At 49.5% G+C, this 20,556-nt stretch overlaps 1 protein-coding gene across 1 annotated transcript in view; it reads right to left on the reverse strand.

The window, feature by feature from the left end:
- Window positions 1-686: 686 nt before the first annotated feature.
- The window catches only part of LOC137371074 (hemopexin-like), a 40,757-nt gene continuing 20,887 nt past the window's right edge, over window positions 687-20,556 (reverse strand). The window contains 11 exon segments of the mRNA XM_068032977.1: window positions 687-1,191; window positions 4,270-4,420; window positions 5,651-5,781; window positions 6,425-6,535; window positions 17,164-17,284; window positions 17,286-17,344; window positions 17,347-17,376; window position 17,609; window positions 18,856-19,002; window positions 19,394-19,408; window positions 19,410-19,537. Of these exon segments, the coding sequence (XP_067889078.1) occupies window positions 956-1,191; window positions 4,270-4,420; window positions 5,651-5,781; window positions 6,425-6,535; window positions 17,164-17,284; window positions 17,286-17,344; window positions 17,347-17,376; window position 17,609; window positions 18,856-19,002; window positions 19,394-19,408; window positions 19,410-19,537 (1,130 nt within the window). The 3' untranslated portion in view covers window positions 687-955.

Raw genomic sequence — 20,556 nt, forward strand, 5'->3', positions numbered from 1 at the left:
TCATATTATGGTCACTCAGCCCTAAAGGTTCTTTTACAACAAGATTATTAATTAGCCCTTTCTTGTTACATAATACTAGATCTAAAATAGCCTGTTCTCTAGTCTGTTCCTCAACATACTGCTCTGGAAAAACCACCCGAACACACTCCAGAAACTCGTCCTCCACAGCATTAGTGCTCATTATGTTTACCCAGTCTATTTGCAGATTGAAGTTCCTCATGATTACTGTATTACCCACGCTACTTGCTTCTCTAATCTCCTGATTAATACCATGCACCACACTACCACTACTGTTTGGTGGCCTATAAACAACTCCTACCAATGTTTCAATAAAAGCAAAATACTGCAGATGCTGGAAATACTCAATAGGTCTAGCAGCATCTGTGGAAAGAGAAGCAGAGATAATGTTTCAGGCCAGTGACCCTTCATTCTACCAATGTTTGCTGCCCCTTGCTGTTTCTGAACTCTACCCAAACAGATTCCACATTTTATTCTTCCGATCTGAGATCCTCCCTTACTAATGTATTGATCCCATTGCTCATCATCAGTGCAACACCACTTCCTTTTGCTTTTTGCCTGTCCTTTCTACAAAGTGGATGAATTCAGAGAGTGACCTGTGTATGTTCAGACCATGAGCCAAGGAAGGAGCAGAGTGTGGTGGAAAATCAGAGAGAGACAATAACCAATGGAATAACAGCTGGTTTATTAGAGAGTGACGGGTCAGCAAGCACTTGGAATCTGGAGAGTCGCTGGTGTTTATTTTATACAATGATGTCAACAGAAAAGATTTACATCTTGAGAACTGCACTGGTCATAGCTGAGTTTCAGGACATATGTGCTTTGATCAGGTGTGAGGATATTGATTTGGGACCAGCAGAACCTTTCCCATTCGATGCTCAGGTAAAGGTAGATCATTTCATACCATGGAAAGCCTCCCGTGTGCTCTCAGACCAAATCAATCCCCTCTCTGTGCACAGGACATGAAATGCTCTCTGATGCTCTGTGGATTCGGGGTATTTGTCCATGCAGCAAGCTGATTGAGTGAATCATATTTGTAGTAATTAGCCCCGACAAACAGGTAGATGTCTTTGGTGTTGCACATTGCCCCATCGACATGGGGATGGTCAATACGGAACCCATTACCTAGAGTCCTGGGAGTCTGTTCCAGATTCACACTCTGCACTTGGTTACCTACAAGATCAGAGGGTAAGAGAGGTTCGAAAGAAAAAAAGTTACATTTCTACAGTGATCTTCACAACCTCAGGACATCTCAAAGTGCTTTACAGCAAATAAAGAACTTTTTGAAGTTTAGATGCTATTGTAATGTAGGAAACACAGCAGTCAATTTGAGCACAGCAAGATCCCACAAGCAGTACTTAACCATCTCTGTGCGTACAGACCACCAACTGGCCATGTGATGTATCTCAGGATGTGATTGGCCGTATCTATAGTGGCTACACACTGAGTGGATATTATGGGGCAGATTGTCACCTCCCCCTCTCCAGCACTAAACAGAGAGGATTGTGTCATGAGTGCACAACACTCCACACAGGTGACCCACTCCACACAGACACTATCCAACACCCAAATAGAGTCATAGAGTCGTACAGCATAGAAACAGGCCCTTCAGCCCACCGCGTCCAGGCCGACCATGATGCTTATCCACACTAATCCCACCTGCCTGCATATCCCTCTATACCTTGCTCATTCAAGTACCTGTCCAGATGCCTCTTAAATGTTGCTACTGTTCCTGCCTCCACCACCTCCTCTGACAGCTCATTCCAGATACCCACTATTCTCTGTGTGAAAAACTGAAGACAGGATTCCGCCCTTATTGGTGAACAGTCAATAAATGCACCAACTTTGTGTCTCTCTTCCTCTGTTGCTAATGGGTTAATTTACCATGAAGGACCATGGGTAGCAACGAGACGCATCCGCCATCTTTCACTGGACGCCTTCCATGACTAGAGGACACCATGTGACATTTCATTTTAACTTCAATTTGTTATTTAGTTTCTTTTGTTCCACTCCATGATCTTTTACTGTTTTTGCCCCTTTGAGAATGTTAGTAAATCTCAGTACTGACCCTCTGACAGTGCAGCACTCCCTCAGTACTGACCCTCCGACAGTGCAGCACTCCCTCAGTACTGACCCTCCGACAGTGCAGCACTTCCTCAGTACTGACCCTCCGACAGTACAGCACTCCCTCAGTACTGACCCTCCGACAGTGCAGCTCTCCCTCAATACTGACCCTCTGAAAGTGCAGCACTCCCTCAGAACTGACTCTCCGACAGTGCAGCACTCCCTCAGTACTGACCCTCCGACAGTGCAGCACTCCCTCAGTACTGACCCTCCGACAGTGCAGCACTCCCTCAGTACTGACCCTCCGACAGTGCAGCACTTCCTCAGTACTGACCCTCCGACAGTACAGCACTCCCTCAGTACTGACCCTCCGGCAGTACAGCACTCCCTCAGTAATGACCCTCCGACAGTGCAGCACTCCCTCAGTACTGACCCTCCGACAGTGCAGCAGTCCCTCAGTACTGACCCTCCGACAGTGCAGCACTCCCTCAGTACTGACCCTCTGACAGTGCAGCGCTCCCTCAGTACTCACCCTCTGACAGTGCAGCGCTCCCTCAGTGCTGACCCTCGACAGTGCAGCACTCCCTCAGTACTGACCCTCCGACAGTGCAGCACTCCCTCAGTACTGACCCTCCGACAGTGCAGCACTCCCTCAGTACTGACCCTCTGACATGTATCACTCCCTCAGTACTGACCCTCTGACAGTGCAGCACTCCCTCAGTGCTGACCCTCGACAGTGCAGCACTCCCTCAGTACTGACCCTCCGACAGTGCAGCACTCCCTCAGTACTGACCCTCCGATAGTGCAGCACTCCCTCAGTACTGACCCTCTGACGTGTATCCCTCCCTCAGTACTGACCCTCCAACAGTGCAGCACTCCCTCAGTACTGATCCTTCGACAGTGCAGTACTCCCTCAGTACTGACCATCAATTGTGGCTTTCAAAAGGCAATTGTATAATTCTCTGAAGTTGAGGGGAAAAGAGAGGCAAGTGGGACTAGCTGCATTTTTGTAGAGAGCCTGCACAGACACGATGGGCTGAATGGCCTCTTTCTGCGCTCTAACCATTCTATGAATCTAATTCTCTTAAGTGGGACTAGACCCACGACCTTCTGACTCAAAGGCTGCCCACTGAGGCACTTTGACACCTCCAGTTGCTGATCCAAGTTTCAGTCTAGCTGAACTAATTTGCCATAACCTTTTGGAGATTTAATAAATGACTTCTGAAAATTAAACAAATTTATGTCAGCTGGTTACCTCCTATCCATCTGTTGTTTTATTCATTCATGTTATGTGGGGATCACTGGCAAGACCAGCATTTATTGCCCATCCCTAATTGCCCTTGAGAAGGTGATGGTGAGCTGCCTTCTTGATCCCCTGCAGCCCATGTGGGGTATGTACACCCACAGTGCTGTTAGGAAGGGAGTTCCAGGATTTGGACCCAGTGTCAGTGAAGGAACGGCGATATAGTTCCAAGTCAGGATGGTGTGTGACTTGGAGGGGAACTTGCAGGTGGTGGTGTTCCCATGTATTTGCTGCCCTTGTCCTTCTAGTTGGTAGAGGTCGCGGGTTTGGAAGGTGCTGTCTAAGGAGCCTTGGTGCGTTGCTGCAGTGCATCTTGTAGATGGTACACACTGCTGCCACTGTGCGTCTGTGGTGGAGGGAGTGAATGTTTGTGGATGGGGTGCCAATCAAGCGGGCTGCTTTGTCCTGGATGGTGTCAAGCTTCTTGAGTGTTGGAGCTGCAGCCATCCAGGCAAGTGGAGAGTATTCCATCACACTCCTGACTTGTGCCTTTCTTTTCCTTATGAACTGAATATATTTTGTAAGCTTTACAGCAATTGATACATTGAAAGAAATCAGTAATGGTGTTTTGAGATTCACACTCTATTATTATGCAACATATCCTTTAAGAGTCCTGCATTAATCATTCCAAAGGTCAAGTAACATTCATGTAGCAATTAATCTGGTGGCCAAAGCATTTGGCATCCACCACATCTGGCTTTGGGGAGCCAGGAGGTGAGTTACTCACTTAGTTACTTCCTTAACTAGCTCCTGAAAAATTCTTCCTTCTGAATTCTAAACTGAGCTTTCTACGTGATCATTGACAATGTCCCATTCTGTGAAAACTAACAGAACAGGTTGAAAATATTGCACAAAGGTCATTGCAACATGTACTTTTGTCTTACCGCTGATCACGTAGAGAAGAGAAGTTCCTGGGCAGATAAATGTTGCATCAATGCCTGTATTGGGGATTCCCAGCTCTTCTGTGACAGGTTTTGGATATCCGTCAATCAATGTGTAATGTGCCTCAGCTTTGTATATGAGTAGCTGTGATCCCTGAAAGTAAAAGAAAGGCATTTAATCGACTGTATTTCGGATTAGTTTCAAACCATTTTCATAGTATTTTTCCAGGATTCCCTCATCTACCTATGCCCAGAAAATCAGCAATCCATCCTCACTGTGCACAGTGCGAAACAGAAACACGCATACACATAGGTCAGAAATAGACACACACTGAGGAACAGTCAGTAATAGAGACACACACTGAGGAACAGTCAGTAATAGAGACAAACATTGAGGAACAGTCAATAATAGACACACACACAAGAACTGTCAGAAATAGAGACACACACAGGAACTGTCAGTAATAACCACACACTGAGCTACAGTCAGAAACAGACACACACACAGCAAATGTCAGAAATAGACACACACACTGAGGAACAGTCAGAAATAGACACACACACTGAGGAACTGTCAGTAATAACCACACACACACAGGAACTGTCATCAGTAATAAGCACACACTGAGCAACTGTCAGAAATAGACTCAAACTCTGTGGAACAGTCAGATATAGACACACACACACTGGAACTGTCAGAAATAGACACACACACACACAGAGGAACAGTCAGATATCGACACACACACACAGGAACTGTCAGAAATAGACACACACACACACAGAGGAACAGTCAGATATCGACACACACACAGGAACTGTCAGTAATAGACACACACACAGGAACTGTCAGTAATAACCACACACTGAGCAACTGTCAGAAATAGACACAAACTCTGTGGTACAGTCAGAAATAGACACACAAACACAGGAAATGTCAGAAAAAGATAGACACACTGAGGAACAGTCAGAAATAGACACACAAACACAGGAAATGTCATAAAAAGATACGCACACTGAGGAACTCAGAATCACAGAATAATACAGTGCAGAAGAGGCCCTTCGGCCCATCGAGTCTGCACCGATGCATTAAAGACACCTGACCTGTCTACCTAATCCCATTTGCCCGCACTTGGCCCATAGCCTTGAAAGTTATGACGTGCCAAGTGCTCATCCAGGTACTTTTTAAAGGATGTGAGGCAACCTGCCTCTACCACCCTCCCAGGCAGAACTGTCAGAAATAGAGACACACACAGGATGTCTCAGTAATAGACACACACTGGGGGACTGTCGGAAGTAGGCGCACACTGGGGGACTGTCGACTGCTGATGTCAGCTATAGGGAAATCTCTGAAAGTGTGGCCAGACTAGATCCCGATACTTACCTGGATAAAGTACATCTTCTTATTCCAGCTGAAAACTCCATCTATTTTTCCATACAGGGATGGCCAGGTGGAATTTGTTGGCCAGGCATGCCAGCCATCTCGTTTTGAGTCCAGGCGAAAGTACCAGCTGTCTGGAAAGTCACATAAAGCATAAGTTTAATTCAGAAGCAGCCAGGAGAGAATGTTGATGAGATACTCAGCAGAAAAGGACTACTGATCACACCGAGCCCAGCACTTGTGAGATGCCTCTCCACTCACTCGGGTGACAGACACCTGGACATCTCAGTCTGACCCTCATCTCTCCAGCATTGTTGCTGAAAATGCTCACTCCCTGCTGCTGGAAACAGGTTCCCTGTCACCTGCTGTCTCTCCTCATTCTTCAGGCATGAATCTAAAGAGGATGTTGCAGCAAGGATAGTCGACTGTGAGGGGCATCACAGCTATGTCTTTTCCTTTCTTCACTGGATGTGTACTTACATGTACTTTCCTGCAGGAATCACTAAAAACAGGAGCAGGAAGCATTTGCAATTTTTCCTCCTTAGCTGAGGGACAATGAGTTTCCTCATGATTTGAGTGAGATGAGGCCAGTGACGGAGCTATAGAGCTCAGTGTGACACAGGTTGGGGAATTTTCTTACTGAGGCAGAAGTTGTAGTTCATGACCTTTGCCCTTAAAGTGATGTTACAGATACAGGTCGTTTTGCCATCATTCCCCATTTACTGCTTTCGAAGCCACATTGACACAGGCCCCTGACAACCCGAGTGTGGAACTCACCTCGGAATGCATAGATCCTTCCCAGCTCATCTTCATTGAATTCATCGAATGATCGGTTATTGCAACGGTTGTGGATGGAATCAGCTGATGTTTTGTTCCTTTTCCCATGTCCTGTTTAATAGAAAGATCCCATAACGTGAATCATAGAAAGTTTAAGGCACAGAAAGAGGCCACTTGGCCCATCGTGTCTGTGCTGTCCGAAAAACTATCCACCTATTCTAATCCCACCTTCCAGTATTTGGTCCGTAGCCCTGCAGATTACGGCACTTGAGGTACATATTCAGATTTCTTTTGAATGAGTTGAGGGTTTCTGCCTCAATTACCATTCAGGCAGTGAATTCCAGACCATCACCACCCTCTGGGTGAAAAGGTTTTTCCTCATCTCCCCTCTAATTTTTCTAACAATCACTTTAAATCTATGCCCCCTCGCCACTGACCTCTCTGCTAAGGTGAATAAACCCTTCACCGCCACTCTATCCAGGCCCCTCACAATTTTGTACATTTCAATCAGATTTCCCCTCAGCCTTCTCTGTTCCAAGGAGAACAACCCCAGCCTATCCAATCTTTCCTTATAGCTGCATTTTTCCAGTCCCAACAACACCCTCGTAAATCTCCTCTGTACCCTCTCTAGTGCAATTATATCCTTTCTATAATGAGGTACACCTTCTTCTGGCAGGGCAGGGATCCTGAAGAACCAAGACAGCATGGAGTGGGCTTCGCCATCAGAAACTCCTTGCTCAGCATGATAGAGCCTCCCTCAAATGGCTCGGAACGCATACTGTCCATCCGACTGCTCACCACCTCTGGTCCAGTACACCTACTCAGCATCTATGCTCCAACACTCTGTTCCGCACCTGAAGCTAAAGACCAGTTCTATGAACAACTCCATAACATCATTAGCAGCATCCCCAACACCGAACACCTATTCCTGCTGGGGGACTTTAATGCCAGGGTTGGGGCCGACCATGACTCATGGCCCTCCTGCCTTGGGCGCTATGGCGTTGGAAGGATGAATGAGAACGGGCAGAGACTGCTTGAGTTGTGTACCTATCATAACCTCTGCATCACCAACTCGTTCTTTCACACTAAACCCTGTCACCAGGTTTCATGGAGGCACCCAAGATCACGTCGTTGGCACCAGCTAGACCTCATTGTCACAAGGCGAGCCGCCTTAAACAGTGTTCAAATCACACGCAGCTTCCACAGTGCGGACTGCGACACCGACCACTCCCTGGTGTGCAGCAAGGTTAGACTCAGACCAAAGAAGTTGCATCATTCCAAGCAGAAGGGCCACCCGCGCATCAACACGAGCAGAATTTCTCACCCACAGCTGTTACAAAAATTTCTAAATTCACTTGTAACAGCCCTTCAAAACACTCCCACAGGGGATGCTGAGACCAAGTGGGCCCACATCAGAGATGCCATCTATGAGTCAGCTTTGACCACCTACGGCAAAAGTGCGAAGAGAAATGCAGACTGGTTTCAATCTCATAATGAAGAGCTGGAACCTGTCATAGCCACTAAGCGCATTGCACTTTTGAACTACAAGAAAGCCCCCAGCGATTTAACATCCGCAGCACTTAAAGCAGCCAGAAGTACTGCACAAAGAACAGCTAGGCGTTGCGCAAACGACTACTGGCAACACCTATGCAGTCATATTCAGCTGGCCTCAGACACCGGAAACATCAGAGGAATGTATGATGGCATGAAGAGAGCTCTTGGGCCAACCATCAAGAAGATCACCCCCCTCAAATCTAAATCGGGGGACATAATCACTGACCAACGCAAACAGATGGACCGCTGGGTTGAGCACTACCTAGAACTGTACTCCAGGGAGAATGCTGTCACTGAGACTGCCCTCAATGCAGCCCAGCCTCTACCAGTCATGGATGAGCTGGACATACAGCCAACCAAATCGGAACTCAGTGATGCCATTGATTCCCTAGCCAGCGGAAAAGCCCCTGGGAAGGACAGCATTACCCCTGAAATAATCAAGAGTGCCAAGCCTGCTATACTCTCAGCACTACATGAACTGCTATGCCTGTGCTGGGACGAGGGAGCAGTACCCCAGGACATGCGCGATGCCAACATCATCACCCTCTATAAAAACAAAGGTGACCGCGGTGACTGCAACAACTACCGTGGAATCTCCCTGCTCAGCATAGTGGGGAAAGTCTTTGCTCGAGTCGCTCTGAACAGGCTCCAGAAGCTGTCTACCCTGAGGCACAGTGTGGTTTTCGTGCAGAGAGATCGACTATTGACATGCTGTTCTCCCTTCGTCAGATACAGGAGAAATGCCGTGAACAACAGATGCCCCTCTACATTGCTTTCATTGATCTCACCAAAGCCTTTGACCTCGTCAGCAGACGTGGTCTCTTCAGACTACTAGAAAAGATCGGATGTCCACCAAAGCTACTAAGTATCATCACCTCATTCCATGACACTATGAAAGGCACAATTCAACATGGTGGCTCCTCATCAGAGCCCTTTCCTATCCTGAGTGGTGTGAAACAGGGCTGTGTTCTCGCACCCACACTTTTTGGGATTTTCTTCTCCCTGCTGCTTTCACATGCGTTCAAATCCTCTGAAGAAGGAATTTTCCTCCACACAAGATCAGGGGGCAGGTTGTTCAACCTTGCCCGTCTAAGAGCGAAGTCCAAAGTACGGAAAGTCCTCATCAGAGAACTCCTCTTTGCTGACGATGCTGCTTTAACATCTCACACTGAAGAATGCCTGCAGAGTCTCATCGACAGGTTTGCGTCTGCCTGCAATGAATTTGGCCTAACCATCAGCCTCAAGAAAACGAACATCATGGGGCAGGATGTCAGAAATGCTCCATCCATCAATATTGGCGACCACGCTCTGGAAGTGGTTCAAGAGTTCACCTACCTAGGCTCAACTATCACCAGTAACCTGTCTCTAGATGCAGAAATCAACAAGCGCATGGGTAAGGCTTCCACTGCTATGTTCAGACTGGCCAAGAGAGTGTGGGAAAATGGCGCACTGACACGGAACACAAAAGTCCGAGTGTATCAAGCCTGTGTCCTCAGTACCTTGCTCTACGGCAGCGAGGCCTGGACAACGTATGCCAGCCAAGAGCGACGTCTCAATTCATTCCATCTTCGCTGCCTTCGGAGAATACTTGGCATCAGGTGGCAGGACTATATCTCCAACACAGAAGTCCTTGAAGCGGCCAACATCCCCAGCTTATACACACTACTGAGTCAGCGGCGCTTGAGATGGCTTGGCCATGTGAGCCGCATGGAAGATGGCAGGATCCCCAAAGACACATTGTACAGCGAGCTCGCCACTGGTATCAGACCCACCGGCCGTCCATGTCTCCGTTATAAAGACGTCTGCAAACGCGACATGAAATCGTGTGACATTGATCACAAGTCGTGGGAGTCAGTTGCCAGCATTCGCCAGAGCTGGCGGGCAGCCATAAAGACAGGGCTAAATTGTGGCGAGTCGAAGAGACTTAGTAGTTGGCAGGAAAAAAGACAGAGGCGCAAGGGGAGAGCCAACTGTGCAACAGCCCCAACAAACAAATTTCTCTGCAGCACCTGTGGAAGAGCCTGTCACTCCAGAATTGGCCTTTATAGCCACTCCAGGCGCTGCTTCACAAACCACTGACCACCTCCAGGCGCGTATCCATTGTCTCTCGAGATAAGGAGGCCCAAAAGAAAGAAAAGAAATAATGAGGTGACCAGAACTGCACACAGTACTCGAGCTGTGGCCTAACCAATGAGTTATACAGTTCCAGCATAACCTCCCTGCTCTTATATTCTACACCTTGGCTAATAAAGGAAAGGATTCCATATGCCTTCTTAACCTGTCCTGCTACCTTCAGGGATCTGTAGACATTCACTCCAAGGTCCCTCACTTCCTACACTCCTCTCAGTATTTTCCCATTTATTCTGTATTCCTTTTCCTTGTTTGATCTCCCCAAATGCATCACCTCACACTTAGAGTCATAGAGTTATACAGCACAGAAAGAGGCCCTTCAGCCCATCGTGTCTGTGCCAGCCATCAAGCACTAACTATTCTAATCCCATTTTCCAGCACTTGGCCCGTAGCCTTGTATGCTATGGCGTTTCAAGTGCTCATCTAAATACTTCTTAAATGTTGTGAGGGTTCCTGCCTCTACCAGCTCTTCAGGCAGTGTGTTCCATATTCCAAACACACTCTGGGTGAAACATTTTTCCTCAAATCCCCTCTAAACCTCCTGCCTCTTACCTTAAATTTATACCCCCTGGTTCTCCAGGTTGAATTCCATTTGCCACTTTTCTGCCCATCTGACCAGACCATCAATATCTTCCTGCAGCCGACAGCTATCCTCCTCACCTTCTATGACACGACCAATCTTTGTGTCATCTGCAAACCTTTTGATCATGCCCCCAACATTTACGTCCAAATCGTTAATATATACCACACAAAGCAGGGAACCCAGTACGCCACTGGAAACAGCCCTCCAGTCACAGAGTCATAGAGTTATAGAGTTATACAGCACAGAAACAGGCCCTTCGGCCCATCGTGTCCGTGCCAACCATCAAGCACCTACCTATTCTAATCCCATTTTCCAGCACTTTGGCCCGTAGTCTTGTATGCTGTGGCATTTCAAGTGCTCATCTAAATACTTCTTAAATGTTGTGAGGATTCCTGCCGAAACCACCCCTTCAGGCAGTGTGTTCCAGATTCCAACCATCCTCTGGGTGACAAATCTTTTCCTCAAATCCCCTCCAAACCTCCTGCCCCTCCTTAAATCTATGCCCCCCCACTTCTTGACCCCCTCAACTAAGGGAAAAAGTTTCTTCCTATCTAACCTATCAAAGCCCCTCATAATTTTGTACACCTCAGTCATGTCCCCCCTCAGCCTTCTCTCCTCTAAGCAAAAAAACACTAGCCTTTTCAGTCTCTTTTCATAGCTGAAATGCTCCAGCCCAGGCAACATCTTGGTGAATCTCCTCTGCACCCTCTCCAGTGCAATCACATCCTTCCTACAGTGCGGTGCCCAGAACTGTACACAATACTCCAGCTGTGGCCTAACTAGCGTTTTATACAGCTCCATCATAACCTCCCTGCTCTTATATTCTATGCCTCGACTAATAAAGGCAAGTATCCCATGTGCCTTCCTAACCACCTTATCTACCTGTGCTGCTGCTTTCAGTGATCTCTGGACAGTACACCAAGGTCCCTCTGACCTTCTGTACTTCCAAGGGTCCTACCATCCATTGTATATTCCCTTGCCTTGTTAGATCTCCCCAAATGCATCACTACACACTTCTCAGGATTAAATTCCATTTGCAATAGTTCTGCCCATCTTACCAGTCCATCTATATCGTCCTGTCATCTAAGGTTTTCCTCCTCACTATCTACGACGCCACCAATTTTCGTGTCATCTGCAAACTTACTGATCATACCTTCTATATTCATGTCTAAATCATTAATGTACACTACAAACAGCAAGGGTCCCAGTACCGATTCCTGTGGTACACCACTGGTCACAGGCTTCCGCTCACAAATACAACCCTCGACCATCACCCTCTGCCTCCTGCCACTGAGCCAATTTTGGATCCAGTTTGCCAAATTGCCCTGGATCCCATGGGCTCTTACCTTCTTAAGCAATCTCCCATACGGGACCTTATCAAAACCCTGACTGAAATCCATGTCGACTACATCAACTGCTTTACCCTCATCTACACATCTTGTCACTGCCTCGAAAAGTTCAATCAAGTCTGTTAGACATGACCGTCCCCTGACAAAGCCATGTTGACTATCCCTGATTAATCCCTGCCTCTCCAAGTGGAGATTAATCCTGTCCCTCAGAATGTTTTCCAATATTTTCCCTACCACTGATGTTAGACTCACTGGCCTGTAATTACCTGGTTTATCCCTACTGCCCTTCTTGAATAATGACACCACATTCGCTGTCCTCCAGTCCTCTGGTACCTCTCCTGTGGCCAGAGAGGATTTGAACATTTATGCCAGAGCCCCTGCAATCTCCTCCCTTGCCTCACATAACAGCCTGGGATACATCTCATCTGGGCCTGGGGATTTATCCACTTTTAAGCCCGCTAAAACAGCTAATATTTCCTCCCTTTCAATGCTAATATGTTCAAGTATATCACAATCCCCCTCCCTGATCTCTACACCTGCATCGTCCTTCTCCATAGTGAACACCGATGAAAAGTAATCATTTAAAGCCTCACCTATGTCCTCGGGCTCCACACACAGATTGCCACTTTGGTCCCTAATGGGCCCTCCTCTTTCCCTGGTTATCCTCTTGCCCTTAATATACTTATAAAGCGCCTTAGGATTTTCCTTTATCTTGCCCGCCAGTGTTTTTCCATGTCCCCTCTTAGCTCTCCCAATCACTTTTTTCAGTACCCCCCTACATTTTCTATACTCCTCTAGTCCCTTCGCTGTTTTCAGTACTCTGAATCCTCTATCTCCCTTGACATCCAGGGTTCCCTGGACTTGTTGGTCCTACCCTTCACCTTAATGGGTACATGTTGGCTCTGAACACTTACTATTTCCTCTTTGAATGACTCCCACTGGTCTGATGTAGACTTTCCTACAAGTAGCTGTTCCCAGTCCACTTTGTCCAGATCCTGTTTTATCATATTGAAATCGGCCTTCCCCCAATTCAGTACCTTTATTTCCGGTCCATCTTTGTCCTTTTCCATAACTACCTTAAATCTTACAGAGTTATGGTCACTATCCCTGAAATACTCCCCCACTGACACTTCTACCACTTGTCCAGCTTCATTCCCTAGGATTAGGTCCAGTACCGCCCCTTCTCTTGTAGGACTTTCTATGTACTGGCTCAAAAAGCTCTCCTGTATGCATTTTAAGAATTCTGCCCCCTTTAAGCCCTTTACACTAAGACTATCCCAGTTGATATGAGGGAAGTTGAAATCCTCGACTATTATTACCATATTATTTTTACACCTCTCTGAGATTTGCCTACATATCTGCTCCTCTATCTCTCTCTGACTGTTTGGAGGTCTGTAGTAAACTCCCAGCCAAGTCATTGCCCCCTTTTTGTTTTTAAGTTCTCCCCATATGGCCTCATTTGAGGAACCTTCTAAGATGTCATCCCTCCTTACTGCAGTAATTGACTCCTTGATCAACAGTGCAATGTCACCTCCTCTTTTACCCCCTCCCCTGTCGCACCTGAAGATTCTATACCCTGGAATATTGAGCTGCCAGTCCTGCCCTTCACTCAAACATGTCTCTGTGATAGCAACAATATCATATTCCCATGTGCTAATCAATGCCCTCAATTCATCTGCCTTACTAGTAAGACTCATTGCAATAAAATAGATGCAATCCAGCCTTGCATTATTCGCTTGTGCCTTAACAGGTCTATATTTGCTCTGCCTTCCAGACTGACTCAGTTTCTCTTCTATATTTGTGGGACAGGCTCGAGGGGCTGAATGGCCTACTCCTGTTCCTATCTTCCTCTGTTCCTATATCTGACTGTGCATCACCCCCTACTGTACCTCCACTCTGTATCCCATCCCCCTGCCAAATTAGTTTAAACCCCCCCAACAGCACTAGGAAACCTCTCAGCAAGGATGTTGGTCCCGTTCCAGTTCAGGTGCAACCCGTCCAACTTGTACAGGTCCCACCTTCGCCAGAAACAGACCCAATGATCCAGGAAACTAAAGCCCTCTCTCCTGCACCATCTCCTCAGCCATGCATTCATCTGCTCTATCCTCCTATTTCTAAACTCACTAGCACGTGGCACAGGGAGTAATCCAGAGATTACAACCTTTGAGGTCCTGCTTTTTAATCTGCTCCCTAGCTCCCTAAATTCTTGTTGCAGGACCTCATCCCTTTTTCTACCTATGTCATTGGTACCAATGTGTACCACAACCTCTGACTGCTCTCCCTCCCACTTCAGAATGTCCTGCAGCCACTCCGTGACATCCTTGACCCGAGCACCAGGGAGGCAACATACCAACCTGGAGTCATGTTTGCAGCCACAGAAATGCCTGTCTGCACCCCTTACGATAGAATCCCCTATCACTATAGCTCTTCCACTCCTTATCCTTCCCTGCTGTGCAGCAGAGTCATCCTTGGTGCCATGAACTTGGTTGTTGCTGCTTTCCCCTGGGAGGTCATCCCCCCCAACAGTATCCAAAGTGATATATCTGTTTGAGCGGGGTCGACGACAGGGGACTCCTGTACTACCTGCCTGCGGCTACTACTCCGTCTGGTGGTCACCCATCCCTTTTCTGCCTGTGCAGCCATTACCTGCAGTGTCACCACCTCACTAAACGTGCTATCCACGACGTCCTCAGCATCGCAGATGCTCCACAGTGAATCCACCCGCAGTTCCAGCTCCGTAATGCGGGTAGTCAGTAGCTGCAGTTGGATACACTTCCTGCACACATGGTTGTCAGGGACACTGGAAGCATCCCTGATTTCCCACATAGCGCAGGAGGAGCGTATCACAGGGCTGAGCTCTCCTGTCATCACTTACTCTTAGATTACTTAATTACTCCCTTTAAAAAATACTAATTACACTAGGGGCCTTGTTCTACTCCAAACAATACCCTACAATCTCAATTACACTAATTTTAAAAAAAGATACACTAGTAGTCGCTAAAACACCTGTCAACAATTACCCTTTGTTTCCTGTCACTGAGTCAATTTTCTATCCACCTTGCTGCATTTCCCTGGATCCCATGGATTTTATTCTTTTAACCAGTCTGCCATGTGGGACCTTGTCAAAAGCCTTGCTAAAAACCATGTAGACCGCGTCAACTGCACTCCCCTCATCTACCTTCCTTGTTACTTCCTGAAAAAATTCAAATGAATCAGTCTGATTAGTGACAATCTCACTGACAACTGAGGGGATGAGCTCCCTGCAGGAATCAACTCCATGCGGGAATCAGCTCCCAGAGGGGGGATCATCTCCCTGAGGGGGATCAGCTCCCAGAGGGGGGATCATCTCCCTGAGGGGGATCAGCTCCCTGAGGGGGGATCATCTCCCTGAGGGGGATCAGCTCCCAGAGGCGGATCATCTCCCTGAGGGGGATCAGCTCCCAGAGGGGGATCATCTCCCTGAGGGGGATCAGCTCCCAGAGGGGGGATCAACTCCCAGAGGGGGGATCAACTCCCTGAGGGGGATCATCTCCCTGAGGGGGATCAGCTCCCAGAGGGGGATCATCTCCCTGAGGGGGATCAGCTCCCAGAGGGGGGATCAACTCCCAGAGGGGGGATCAACTCCCTGAGGTGGATCAGCTCCCAGAGGCGGATCAGCTCCCAGAGGGGGATCATCTCCCTGAGGGGGATCAGCTCCCAGAGGGGGATCATCTCCCTGAGGGGGATCAGCTCCCAGGCGGGGATCAGCTCTTGCTGAGCACAATGAATGTTTTCCAGCTATTCTTCTGTGGGGACCATCATGGTCTGCCCAGCCTGCTCCTACCCTGTGTCCACAGGAGGCACCGGGCAGTGACCAAGAGTGAAAATCAATTTGTATTTCTACCCGTAATGACTAGAGGCACTGAGGCTAAGTAAAGACTCCCTTCCCCCTTCCTCTCCCTTCCCCCTTCCTCCCTCCAGCAATCGATGTGTTTGCAATTGAAATGTTATAAAGAGTCTGAGTGCCTCAGAGTTAACCTGCATTTTAAGTTTAACTCTCACCAGCCCAGTGTTCCAGACCTCGGGAAACCCAGAGTTAAAAAGAGGCAAAAATTTTCCACTTACTGCTGGATGCAGTTTCCCAGCTCACAAACTGCATGTCACAATCAGATCCCCCCTCCCCCTCCCAACCCCCCCCACCAAGCCCCACCTCCCCCTCCCAACCCCCCCTCCTACTCCCCCCTCCCCCTCCCAACCCCCCCACAAGCCCCCACCTCCCCCTCCCAACCCACCCTCCTACTCCCCCCCTCCCAACCCCCCCACCAAGCCCCACCTCCCCCTCCCAACCCCCCCTCCCACTCCCCCCTCCCCCTCCAACCCCCCCACCAAGCCCACCTCCCCCTCCCAACCCCCCCTCCCACTCCCCCCTCCCCTCCCAACCCCCCCACCAAGTCCCACTTCTCCCTCCCCCCTCCCAACTCCCCCCCAAGCCCCACCTCCCCCTCCCAACCCCCCCTCCCACTCCCCCCTCCCCCTCCCAACCCCCCACCACAGCCCCACCTCCCCCTCCCAACCCCCCCTCCCACTCCCCCCTCCCCCTCCCAACCCCCCCCACCAAGTCCCACCTCTCCCTCCCCCCTCCCAACTCCCCACCAAGCCCCACCTCCCCTCCCAAACCCCGCCTCCCAACCCCCCACCAAGCCCCACCTCCCCCCCAACCACCCCACCCAGCACCCCCTCCCCCCAACCAACCCCCCTTCCCCTCCCAACCCCCCACCAAGTCCCACCTGCCCCACCCCCACCCCACCCCACCCTCCCCCTCCCAACCACCCCACCCAGCACCCCCTCCCCCCAACCAACCCCCCATCCCCCTCCCAACTCCCCCACCAAGTCCCACCTGCCCCACCACACCCCCCTCCCCCTCCAACCACCCCACCCAGCACCCCCTCCCCCCAACCAACCCCCCATCCCCCTCCCAACCCCCCCACCAAGCCCCACCTCTCCCTCCCAACCCCCCTCCCAACCCCCCCACCAAGCCCCACCTCGCCGCACCCCCTTGCCAGCCAGTCCCTCCCCTTCTCGGAGCTAATATTCAGGCCAATGTATCAGTGTCTCTGGAGCAGGAGCAATACAAACCTCCTCACCTCGTCCTTCACAGCGCATGAAATAGTCGCGAGCATCCTTGGGGTAACCTGCATGAACGATTCCATTGCTGGGATTGAAACGAGTGAAGTATGTCCCCTCGAAGCAGTAATATCTCTCCAGCCCACCTCAGGGCTGACGTGCAGTTATGTACCCATGGCCATGATTTTTCTTTCACTGTGTGGTGCTGAGATCCAGCCCGTACACGGTTTCACCTGCACACAGGAACAGAGTTATTCATTTGCTCTGTTCACCCGTTCTTGTCCTAAAGGCTTGAAATCCAGCGGGCTTGAGGTTTTCAGAATGTGGTTGCACCAAGTCATAAAATGAATGGAAACAACTAGAATGGGCAACTGGGAGCTGGGTTCAGGGAGTAAACATTCTCCATTCACTGAGTCAGAGGGTCAGGGGCATAAGACCCACTGCACATACAAGCACAAGATCCACCCTGATACTGCAGTACAGTACTGAGGGAGTGCTACACAGTCAGAAGGTCAGTACTGAGGGAGTGCTGCACTGTCAGAGGGTTAGTACTGAGAGAGAGCTGCAATGTCAAAAGGTCAGTACTGAGGGAGTGCTGCACTGTCGGAGGGTCCGTACTGAGGGAGTGCTGCACTGTCAGAGGGTCGTACTGAGGGAGTGCTGCACTGTCACAAGGTCAGTACTGAGGGAGTGCTGCACTGTCACAAGGTCAGTACTGAGGGAGTGCTGCACTGTCAGAGGGTTAGTACTGAGAGAGAGCTGCAATGTCAAAAGGTCAGTACTGAGGGAGTGCTGCACTGTCAGAGGGTCAGTACTGAGGGAGTGCTGCACTGTCAGAGGGTCAGTACTGAGGGAGTGCTGCACTGTCACAAGGTCAGTACTGAGGAGTGCTGCACTTTCTGAGGGTCAGTACTGAGGTAGCGCTGCACTGTCGGAGGCCAGTACTGATGGAGCGCTGCACTGTCAGAGGGTCAGTACTGAGGAGCGCTGCACTGTCAGAGGGTCAGTACTGAGGGAGTGCTGCACTGTCAGAGGGTCAGTACTGAGGGAGTGCTGCACTGTCAGAGGGTCAGTACTGAGGGAGAGCTGCACTGTCAGAGGGTCAGTACTGAGGGAGTGCTGCACTGTCAGAGGGTCAGTACTGAGGGAGTGCTGCACTGTCACAAGGTCAGTACTGAGGGAGTGCTGCACTTTCTGAGGGTCAGTACTGAGGGAGTGCTGCACTGTCACAAGGTCAGTACTGAGGGAGTGCTGCACTGTCAGAGGGTCAGTACTGAGGGTAGCGCTGCACTGTCGAGGGTCAGTACTGAGGGAGTGCTGCACTGTCAGAGGGTCAGTACTGAGGTAGCGCTGCACTGTCGAGGGTCAGTACTGAGGGAGTGCTGCACTGTCAGAGGTCAGTACTGAGGGAGCGCTGAGATTTAGTTCACAAACTGAAGTTTGATTTACCTGCTAAGCTGAGGCTTTATATGGATATCTTTAATGCAGGGTGATTGGATCAGGAGTGAGAATCCTGCCTCACTTTCCACTGCTGTCCAGGAGTGATAAACCAAACAGACAATCTCAACCTGATATTAAGTAATACAGCAGGGAATGATGATGCAACCTCCAGTCTTCTGCACATTGTAGCTCTGGTCTAGAATGGGCACTGCCCTCCACCTGAATATATCTGAAGCAGAGTCTAAACCTCCCACGTCATGAAATAGTCTTACCTTTGAAAAGAGCACAGAGTCGTGCATGCAATCTCCCTCTGGACACTCCACCGCCGCCCCCAGATTATCTGGAATTCCTGGGAATTGATCACAGATCAGGAACACGCCTTCCGGTGCAGTGCCATAATACTGCCAGACCTGATTTCCCTGAGAATCAACGAGAGTTGAATGAGTGATTTTAAAGCAGAGACAGCTGGGGGTGTGTCTACACAAACCTTTGAATGTTGTTTTGATAAGATAAAGCATACCGATCATCGGCTTTATCAATATCCCACTCTTCATGTCTGCCTCCTCTATGTCCCATGATCTATTGGGTCTGGGAGCTGACAATTTCTTTGCCAGAGGAGTCCATTAAGCAGAGAATGGGAGTTTGAAATCCTATCCCAGTGCAATCAGCCTCTGGTATCTCTGGCTTTGCTCGGTGTCTCTGTGCACCAGTGAGCAGCTCCCAGGCTTTTCCCACTACCCGGGATACTGACTGAAAGCTGTCGGTTTGCTTGAAGCTGGTAACCATGGATACTGTCACCGATGAGCCTACCTTGAAGAAGAACATTTCTGTCGTGATATGCCATGGAATTTTTGTGATGGATACGGAACGCTGCATCAATGTGTTCCGGCAGTTGGGGCCAGGTTTTATTGATGAAGTCGGAGTGATGAATGAAACCTTTCCACACAAACTCTCCTGTAAAACAGAGAGTGACAGAGAGAGAAATCAGCCTTTTTGCAAATCCACCACATCAAAACTTTCTCTCTGTTTCAATGCATAAAAATGACCAACAACATGCATTTACATAGCGCCTTTAATGTAATAAAACATCCCATAGTGCTTCACTGGAGTTTTTAAAGCAAAATTTGGCACAAGGCCACAAAAGGGAATAATGGCACATGTGGTTAAAAGTTTGGTCAGAGGTGGGTTTTAAGAAACGTCTTAAAGGAGGAGAGGGAGGTGGAGAGGTTTAGGGAGGGAATTCCAGAGTTTAGGGCCCAGGCAGCTAAAGGCAAGGCCACCAATGGTGGAACGATTAAAATCAGGGATGTGCAAGAGGACAGAATTGGAGGAGTGCAGAGACCTCAGAGGGTTGAGGAGCTGGAGGAGGTTACAGAGATAGGGAGGTGCGAGGCCCTGGAGGAGGTTAGGGAGAGAGGGAGGGGCGAGGCCCTGGAGGAGGTTAGAGAGATAGGTGGGGGCGAGGCCCTGGAAGAGGTTGCAGAGATAGGGAGGGGAGAGGGGCTGGAGAAGGATGTGGAGATAGGGAGGGGCGAGGCCCTGGAGGAGGATGCAGAGATAGGGAGGGGCGAGGCCCTGGGGGAAGTTACAGAGATAGGGAGGGGCGAGGCCCTGGAGGAGGTGTACAGAGATAGGGAGGGGCGAGGCCCTGGGGGAAGTTACAGAGATAGGGAGGAGCGAGGCCCTGGAGGAGGTTACAGAGATAGGGAGGGGCGAGGCCCTGGGGGAAGTTACAGAGATAGGGAGGGGCGAGGCCCTGGGGGAAGTTACAGACATAGGGAGGGGCGAGGCCCTGGAGGAGGTTAGAGATAGGGAGGGGCGAGGCCCTGGATGAGGTTACAGAGATAGGGAGGGGTGAGGCCCTGGTGGAAGTTACAGAGATAGGGAGGGGCGAGGCTGTGGAGGAGGTTCCAGAGATAGGGAGGGGCGAGGCCATGGAGGAGGTTACAGAGATAGGGAGGGGAGAGGCCCTG

Source organism: Heterodontus francisci, chromosome 6, assembly GCF_036365525.1.
Source record: "Heterodontus francisci isolate sHetFra1 chromosome 6, sHetFra1.hap1, whole genome shotgun sequence".
Lineage (NCBI taxonomy): Eukaryota > Metazoa > Chordata > Chondrichthyes > Heterodontiformes > Heterodontidae > Heterodontus > Heterodontus francisci.